The sequence below is a fragment of the Callorhinus ursinus genome, unplaced genomic scaffold (genome assembly GCF_003265705.2).
Source record: "Callorhinus ursinus isolate GAN/ISIS: 27379988/994484 unplaced genomic scaffold, GSC_fseal_2.0 scaffold22, whole genome shotgun sequence".
Lineage (NCBI taxonomy): Eukaryota > Metazoa > Chordata > Mammalia > Carnivora > Otariidae > Callorhinus > Callorhinus ursinus.
The window spans coordinates 13,843,433-13,853,492 of NW_027397084.1; the positions used below are offsets into that span (position 1 = coordinate 13,843,433).

General features: G+C 36.4%; 1 protein-coding gene across 2 annotated transcripts in view; it reads right to left on the bottom strand.

The window, feature by feature from the left end:
• Positions 1-9,290, bottom strand: part of BMP5 (bone morphogenetic protein 5) — a 110,398-nt gene extending 101,108 nt beyond the window's left edge. For both annotated transcript variants that reach the window (XM_025890639.2, XM_025890638.2), the window contains exon 1: positions 8,785-9,290. In XM_025890639.2, coding sequence (XP_025746424.1) covers positions 8,785-9,274 — 490 coding nt within the window. In that variant the 5' untranslated portion in view covers positions 9,275-9,290. The remainder of the gene's footprint in view (positions 1-8,784) is intronic.
• Between the last annotated feature and the right edge of the window lie 770 nt (positions 9,291-10,060).

Here is a 10,060-nt window from a genome sequence, read left to right on the forward strand (position 1 = left end):
ATAGTCAGAGAACTAAATAATCCCTCTTCCCTCTGAGCACAGAAAACTTCTACAAGACATGAACCATAAAGCCGATTTAACTGATGACCTTCCTTCTTCCCCACTAAATGAGTCTTCAGTGCCTGCATCAAGGTTATTTGTAGAGGAACCTACAGTTTCCAAATTGAACCTTCTCTTCCGCTGCTTGTGATAATTACAGATGTAAAATCGGGTTAAAATTACCACCCTTAGCACTTTGAAGGGGAACATAGACCCTACTGGAAAGGGGCCCTTCTCCTGTGTGCTTATGTGTGATTCAAGGGCAGTGGGGGAAAGGCTCTGGACCTCAAGGCTTAGCAGTTGGTTATTCATGAGAAGTAAACTGCAGCCATACCTGCTCCTCCAGTAAATTCTGCTTCCATGAGTCACAAGAACACTGCCCGAGGAGAGGAAGGGTAGCAAAGAACAACAATAATCCCAATTTGCCTCATCCTAACATTATTTCTGCCTGCAACATTAACTGTGGAGGAGACGTCTGATTCCACTCAGAATTCAAAACGCTTTAACACACAGCCATGGGTCTTTTCAGGAAGAAAGACATAGGATTGAGAACAAGCAGACCTAAAGATTGAAAAAATAGACTGCTCTTGGTAATTGCTCTGCATATTTGCACGTGCTAGTGCTTTCTACACTGAGTTTTTGGGTTGGCAATTGTAGTCCACTGTTTGTCCTGGGATCTGCAAGTGCTACTTCTCCCCGGATTTTTGTTTTTTGTTGTTAATTTGTTTGCTCTAAAATAGTTTTAATATGGCACATGAAATTACTGATCCATATACAATTTAAGAATTTTTTCAGCATGTCAGGCCTATTTTGTCACTTCACTAACTTGTGAAGTTATTAACTCCCGCACTACATCATGATTATCTCTTGAATTTTATAATAAATTAGCAGGACAAAGAAGGTTAACATATGTGTGCACATACATATACATACACAGACATATAATTAACTTGCACTGAAACTGAAGTGATTCTAGAACTTCCATTGACTAAACCCCTAATATTCATTTACCCATTTCTGCCAAATATCTTCAGTTTGTGCCTCAAGATCCACTCTCCACCTTTCTCTCCTCTGCTCTCAGCACCAGGAAGCGGACTCTCATGAGCTCCACCAGTAGGCTCCATCGCCCTGTGGCTTTCGGTGCCAAAGGGAACGTGGCAGAAAAGTAGGGGCTGAGTATTTAGTCCTTGGTTGCCCTCCCTGCTGAGTATGTAGGGGTTGGCTGCATGGCATCTCTCTCACAAAAGCCACAGTTCCTATCAGAATACCTTCCCCACACAGCTCTCCTCTGAGTTTTCTGGTGACTGTTTCTGCTCCCTGCCCAGAAGTACTGAAGGAAGCCTCCTCTGCTCTTCCAGGTGCTGCATTATCCCGTTTTGCCAGAAAGCTCTGCCCACAACATCATAACCCTTACAACATTAGGTAAACTCTCCTCAGATGATTCAGTTTGCACCTGCTATGTCTCTTTCCTTCTGAGACGCTGATATACCCCTGGGGATAAAAAAGGGATGAATAGGGCATGGTTCCTGCTGTCACAACATGTAATCAAATACATAGGGCTGGCTTCTCTGGTGTGTGACCTGGGCAGTGGCACGGGCCCCGCACTCAGAAGGACCACATGCTTGAGCTTACACTCTGCTTCCTCTAGGTTGGAATTCTTGATAATTTTTGAACAAAAGGCCCCACATTTTCATTTTGCACTGGGCTCCACAAACTATTTAGCCAACCTTGCTGATGCAGGGCAGCCTTTTGGATACGTGCAATGCTAGTAACAATAACAGCTATTTGCTGAGGGCTTACTATGTCCCAACTGCTATTCTTAAATTTATATGCATACACTCATTTCATCCTCTCCACACCCAATGAGGAAGACATGCTTATTACTGGCATTTTTTAAATAAGGGACCAGGGGCACAGGGAGAATTTAAGTAACTTGCCCAAGGTCACATTGCTAGAAAGTGTAGGATATGGGATTCCAATCCAGGCATTCTGGCTTCTTCTATACTACTCTGCTTCTGCCATGGAAACAGAAAGGAACACAATCAGGTTGAATCTATAATTAAACCTTAAAGCCACATGAGCAGTAATATACCATGGACCTAAGACTGGCAATAACAGTGTCTCCTACAAAGGAAGGCTAATCACAAAGTTACACTAGGGACAGAAAACCTGTGCAGAGCAAATAAAATTGAATTTCTCATATCATACAGTATAAGAATAGCTGAAGGGGTTTGTAAATGTTAATAAATCTTTTGATTTTGACCTGTCTCTTAGTTCTGAATAAAATCTAAATGAGACTTGCATCTGTTTATCTTGTCTTTCTCAAACTATTTTCTTTATTCCTAACAACTCCGGGGAAGCTGGGAAACAGCAAGAACAATGAAAGTTATTTACTTCCAGAAAGAAGTTAAGTAAACACAGTATCTAAGAGGTAATTTAATTAGATTCACTTATTTCTAAAATACAGTTGTTTCTTCTACTGCAAGGGCCAATGTTTTGCTGCTTGTAAAAAGAAAAATGAAAGGCCACATCGTCATGAAGACAGGGATCTTCACCATCTTAGAAATCATAAAATAGCACATACCCTAGTTCAGTCTCTATACCAACCAAATTATTTAAAATCATACAAGGTCTTGGTTTTTAACTTTTATGTAATGTTTACACAACTCACTACCTTCCTCCCCTTGGTTATGGAGGGTTGTTGTCATTTTCCTTTCTCCCCAAACCAGTAGAGATCCTTCTGACTAATCAGAGATGGGTTTTTTCCCTTCATATTAAACATTACACACTTTAATAGATTTTGTTTCCAATTTCTTAGGTATAATTTTACCACAATCATTTAGACAAGACTCCTGCAAGTCAGGGGTGACTACTGATTACATGGATTCTTGTGGGTAAGACATCTCCGAGAAAGGCAGGTAAATACTCCGATTGTTATTTTTACCTTCCTCTCACAACTTTAAGATCCACAACTGGATCTTACACATCCCAGTCTGACATCAAAAATCACAACAGATCTCCTTTTCCCCAAATAAAGGAGCCATTTGTCAGGGCTGACGGGTACATTTTAAAGGCTATCTCAGCCAAGGGTATTATTTTAAGAGATGAGCCAATGGGGAAACCCCACAGCCCAGCCAATAAAATATGAACTTAAGGTGCAAAGCAGCACTCATAAACACGACTTAGAACAAGGGATTCATTGTTTGGCTCCAACCCTTTCAGTGGCTTCTCTGATCTCAGCCCCGCTCTGGGCGTCAGGGAAGCCTCTTCTTTTACCCTGTGGTTTTTTCAAGCTGAGCCACTACATTATTTATGACTGTAAATGTGAGTAGCCCGTCTGTACGCTCCTTGTACACACACACACACACACACACACACACACACACACACACACACACAGAGCCCCTTCCCTTTTCCCCACTTTGGTATTTTAGTGTGGAAGGATGGAAGGGTTTTCCCCTGGAGCTGATGTGGTTGGGATGTGGAATTAGCTGCTGTGTCAGTATGAGGTAGACTGAGGATTTCCCAACACATCCTACACCTGCACACCCAAAGACCAGCCTCAGATGACTCATTTCATTCATTTTCTCTCTTCCAAGGGCCTTTTTAAAAATATATATATTTTATTTCTTTCTCTGTCTCATCCTCACTGTTCTCTGCTCTTGTTCTTTTTACCCTCCCTCACCCTCTCTTCTCAACTTAAAATAAAGGAAATAATCTCTTCACAGACGTGACATGAGTGTGAAATAAAAATAAGGTAAGCTAAAGTGTTTTATAAACTAACAGAGAATGGCATTTTTTCTTAGTGTTATTTTCGGTCAGTGTTGAAGTTCTTTCTTTCTCTTTCTTTTCTTACTTTCCCTTAAATTTCCCCTTTTAAATTTTAATTATGTCATAAAATAGGGAAGGCAAAAACAATTAAGTTCTGTCAATGGGATCCTCAGGGAGAGGTGAGGAGGCAAAGAAGGATGGGATGGTGGAGAAATAATTCCAGGGGATGCCAACAGCCGGAGAAGTTCTGATGCCCTGGGGAGCTTTTCTCCTGATGGGTGGAGGCTGCAACTGGCACATCATAACCTTTTCCTTCTCAACTCCAGAGAAACAGGAGACTGTACCTAAATGATCAAGCTGTAACTAATTGATTTTCAGCGAATCTCAGCCTCCAGCTATGAAGAAACAAGGACCAAAGGCGGACCCCAGGAAGGGGCGGGGACAGTGAGAGGGGTGCCAAGAAAGCCTGGAGGTAGAGAGACCATCAAACTAAAGAGGAAAGGCCAAGTAATGTGAGGGGAGGAAGTGGGAGAGGGAGGCAATATTGAAAAAAATGGAAGAACGAAAGGAGGGAGCTGGAGGTGGTGGGTGAGGCAGCCCTAAGCCCTCTGAGTCTATGTTATCCTACCTTCACAGTTCCAGCTGTTACTTCGGAATAAACTTTTACAACTGGCTATTTGTGAGTGACCATTAAGATGAGCAAAAAGCTTTTAATTAAGCTACATGATTATAACTATCGCTGCAGCCACGCCCATCATTGGACAAGAATGTGGCTTTAAAGAAAAGAATCCCTTGGGTCACATTCATGAACGCCAAGGGTTGTTGAAGAAGAGAGTAAAAAGATTTCCACCCTCAGCAACTTCTTTTCTCTTCAAAAGTTAAAGGTGTTAAGGAAATATTGTCTTACCCAATATCAGCATTTGTTATTCCAGGCATATCCATGAATATGTACTATAATGGTTTTAGATCATCTTGTTTCCTTTCCTATCACCGCCTCCCCCCAAAAAATCTTGCATGTGTTTATAGGTAAGTTTATGTTACACAAGTGTTAATAACCCTGTTGGAGAGACTACACAGATAGGCATCTTTAGGTAGATCTGTGTATAAATTCCTCTCCATTGGGCACTTGAGTCAGCCAAAAGCAACAATAAATATCAATGATGTCTTTCAAACCTGTCAACTGAGAACATAAGCATTTTTTTCTTCTAGTACCAGGAGAGTTTAATGATTTGGGGAAGTAAGAAGAGAAGGGTTTAATTTAAAGTTTTGAAAGTATTTTTTTTCTATTTCATATCTTAACGCGCTAAATATGTTGTTATATGAAAAAATCTAAGCATCACCTTCATGTACTTCCATGCTTTAGAATTAATGCATGTTCTTGAAATATATCTAAGTTTTTGACTCCAAGCCAACTTGATGAGAATGATGAGAAACCATTAAAAAAAAACCCCAAAGTTTGTCTTTATCAGAGAAATACATGTAGACAAGGAATACTATAAAAGTAAATTTCCTGTGTTCACTGTTTTTTGTACTTTGCTCTAAAACATCTACAATGTTGTATCATTTTAATTGTACTATTGCCAAGTAATCAAACAAAAGCGCTTTCTAACTAAAAGATCTTAGAAATACACCATGTTTTATCTTAATGTAAACAGAAGATTTACTTAAAAATTGCAAGCAAGTTCCCTAATCTTCCCTTTTATTTGCATAGATATCTGATATATAAACTAACCCTTAACATTTTTTAAAAAGATGGCTAAAAAAGAAAAGATTTACAGGAAAGATATTTTTGTTCTCAACAAAACAACATGGTATTGACTGAGCAAAGATGCCTGGGATGGTCAACAGTTTTAGGGACAAAGCAGAAGAGTCAACCTGTAAGAGCTGGACGCTAGGAGACTGACAAAAATTGGCCTAAAAATAACGAATCCAATAGTGTGGAAAGTTTCTCTTCACACAATAATTAATATTTGTCTCTTCAAAGTGCACAAATCTCTAAAACAACTTAAGGGGCATAATAAGGTGCTTGTTTTCATGTTTAGTTGTTTACATGGGCCTTAAGACAATTTATTCACATTTTATTTTTTTTAGGAAATACTCATCTATTTTTCATTTATGAACAAAAAATTAATCTCATCTGAAATTTTTAAAAATAGGTATTTTGTTAAATGATTCGGAGTTTAATTTAATTCTTGATGAGCAAAACTAATGTTAGAAAAAATGTCTTTCTGAATGATAAGATAATTAAAGAAAATCCATCATTTGACTTGAAAATGACACATATTTGCATTAATATAAAGGATGCTACCATATCCTTTTAATGTAATTAAGCTTATTATGGAAACTGTCAACAGATTCTTTTCACATATTTAAATATCCAGGTGACTTCCTCAATACAAATCCCTTGCCTGTTGCTAATTTGATCATTTGCCCTTAGTCCCCACTGTATACATATCTTTTAAGACACTAAAATAAATAAATAAATAAAATCCTCCTGAGTCTTATAAGAACATTAAAAAAAATACTATTTGTTAATGAATGATACGTTAAGAACCACTGAAATTCTTAGTGCAGTTAATCATGGTATTATACTTTTACCTTTTCTAAGTCTGCTTTGACCTATTTTATTATGGAAGAAATACAGAAGTTAAAGCCTTTTACTAAGTAGTGATTGGTTGTAAGCTTTGGATATATTAGAAGGCATGGTCTAAGGATAAAATAAAATTGTGGTTCAATTTTCCTCAGAGACTACTTGGAAAAACTCAGTAGCAGGATCAATTTGTCAGTAATTTCACATGAGACATTTAGTTTGGAATTATTAAATAAAGAAAAAATAATATGATTCATTATTGAGGATAAATCACTATTCAGCAGTTCAAGCATGATAAAAATAAATATCTTCTAGAGCTTATATCTGATATTGTTTCTCTAGAATAAAATGAATAATTGTGTTTCATGGTATAGTTAGTAAACTGCTTTGTTGGTATAATCCAAACAATACAACCAAAATTTCATTGATTTAAAAATGTAAGTATTCTTTAATGATAAAAACAGCCCTAGAAGTCACTGAATAAAACTGTTTATTATTGTTTTTGGCTTTCTTATTTTGTGTAAGTGTATAAAAAGTAATGGCACACAGATTCAAAAGTCATACTTAATTCCTTTCTAAAACAAATACATTTCTTTTGTGAATGATAAAAATACTTGATTTCAATAAAATATATATTTTAGAACAGATTCATGACTGAGTTATTGTTTTTTAAAGTACATAACACAGTCTGCCCTGTTAGATTTTAGGTGACCTGAGTTAATTTTTTCAGTGATTTATTTTATGCATATGTAAATTATGCTAGATTGAAATTCTTCTATTAGAATATTAAAACTCCTTTAAATTATTGAATAATACTTTAGAAATTGCAACAAAGTAAAATATGCCATGAGCCACAGAGCATACCACTTATACTAGGAAAAAGCAATCAAACTAATTTAAAACTAAGCCATATTTTAATGGCTTGAAAGTTCCAAATGAAACCTGTTAATTATATGTAGAAGAAAACGCCTCCAGTACACCTGATTAGGGCAACCAATGATGACTTACTAAAAAACTTAATAATGAGAGCTTTGTCTCTAGCAACATGAAGTATGATTTATTAAGCACCTTATCCTTCATGCTATGATTGCTAAGAGCAAATGAGCAGAGCATAGTAAGCAACATGTTTTATAAAAGCATTCATGTACTTGAATTTGTTGCTATCTGACTTCTCAAAGACTATTTTCTTTGAGACATTATACAAGGAAGTTTTTAATTAAGTATAATAAAACGTCAATTTTAAGTCAAAGCAGATTACAGTTTTCAAAAGTTTTGAAAGTTCTTACATTAAAATGTTTCTAATTCTTTCAAGTTGATTAAATTTGTTCATAAAATTTTGTCTTCAAAGCTAACTATATACTGTTACTTTTTGAATGTCTGAAGATGTGAATTTTCATCTTTAGCCTCTACTAAAACATTTTTTAAAACTACAGCCCTTTGAAGTCTCTTTAAATTGGTAACTCCTTAATATTTTTGAGAGATGAAATATTGGGTATTAATTTACCATTTGATATTGTCAATATTTTAAAACTACCATGAAAGGACCAGCATTGAGTAAAACATAATTTAAAAAAAAATTATTCTCTAATAATGCTGCTCATCAAAGAATTTTTCAATTCATTTCTTATCTAAAAGGAAAAGGAAAACTTTTGCATAAGTAAAGACCATTATAGCATGTTTTATATTTCTCTTGCTTCTGGAAATAATCAAATGGGTATGATATCTTTTCATCATTAAGTTAAGAAATGTTAGTTTGAAGCTTCTTTTCCAAAATACTTTTCACAGTTTCAGAATCTCTCCCTGAAAATCTTTGATAGTAATCTTTTACAGCATTATTTTATCTCAGTTAATCGCACGTTGATATTTTCACAGTAGCTGACTCACCCAAATGAGAGTTTTTAGGTAGCGTATAAACGTATACTTACATGTTTGTTAAGTTGCTAACAAAAAAATGTTTCAGAAAGTCACTTTAGTTTTCAATCTGCAAATGCTTGTTTCTTTTTTATTTGTATTATTTTTTTGCCCATAGCACAACTATCCTCATAAATTTTCCTTTTTTTGTAGACTATTGCCTGTTTATTCATACATTAAAGCAAGACTGAAATTTTAACAAGATCTAAAAGGACCCAAAACTACCCAACTGTAAGTGTTTAATTTTAGCTTTTTATATTTAAAAAATTAAATATATGTACCTGTGTGTATGACTTTATTGCCTAAAGCAAAATTTTACATTGTATCAATGAAAGAAAGGAAACAGAAGCTACGGAAGAGAGTTATAGAAAATGATTTTATATAAACACTACCACCTACCAGGCAGCTACTTTACTATTAGAAAAACTTCCACTTAGTGATAACATAGTTTAACAAATAAAAGAACAACATACCTAAATTGACAAAGCTCATGACCATGTCAGCATCATTCAGAAAGTTGGTATCCTGTAGGCTGGCTAGAGGTGGGCTCTGGGTGGTCAGAGGAGTCGTTCGAGATAACTGTACGCGACGAGTGTACCCATTGGGAGAGGCTGGATATCCTTTTCTCGCTCCTCTGGTCTCTCCTGCCAGGGATGCCCTCACTGAGTATTCCGACTCTTCGGGATTTTCTTCATTGGCCATAGCATTGTATAGGTCCAGCATAAAGAGAGGTGCAGAGGAAGCTTGTTTTCCAGGTGAAAATGGTCTGGGTCTATGAGGCAAACCCAAGATAGAGAGAATTTCCCTCTGTATTTCCCGTCTTTCGTGGTTCCGTAGTCTTCTATAAATAAAACTGGAGTGAACATGATTGTCTCCCAAACCTCCTTTTGCATAACCCACTAGAACCCAGCAGCTCCAGAGGAAACCCACAATACTCCTAAGTAGAAATACAGTCAGATGCATTTTTGTCCAAAAGCAGAAGTTGGTATTTTTAGTCCTTCTTGTCCTCTTAAAAAAAAAAAAAAAAAATCTAAGTTCCTAGGAGGTATGCTTTCCCGGTAGCTGAAAAAACAAATTTACCTATTCTTCATGACAGTGACATTTCTGAACATAACATCCTCACTGATTTTTCCTGTCCTATTTTAAATATTTGGGAATATGTCAAGAGTAGTTATTCTAAGAAAGCTGAAACTTGGATTTCCAATTATCCACAGTTGGTAAGAGTTTCTCCTGCATTGATGTAGCAGAAAAAGGCTAATAGTATTTGATCAGATGACCTATGCATTCCTATATAAATTGATGCTAATCAGGCCTTTGGTATTTGAATCAACGAAAGTTGATCTTCTGATAAACTGTAGTTCCCAAAGTTATCTTCACTGGCTCTTGAGATCTTCTCAACCCTTGAGCTCTTTCCAAGACAAATCCTGATTTCTGAATCACAGATCTATGCTGATCTGCACCTTGGTGTTGGAATATATATTTGTCCGGCAGCTTGGTGATAACTTTAACGTCTTTTGTGTCGTCTTAGTGTAAAATAAGACTCAAGGTTGTACTATTCAAGTAAATGTGTTTCCCTGAATTTACTTGAAAACCTTCCTGTAAGTCCATTCACTCCCTTTCTCCTTCTAACTGTTAATTCCACCTCCAGCAGGCACAAATATACCAGCCCTCTTCAAGGGAGATCTAAAGAGTAATGTAAGCACAACCCTGCTGGGAAAGAAGAGGCTTCTCATTGTAATTTGAAACTGG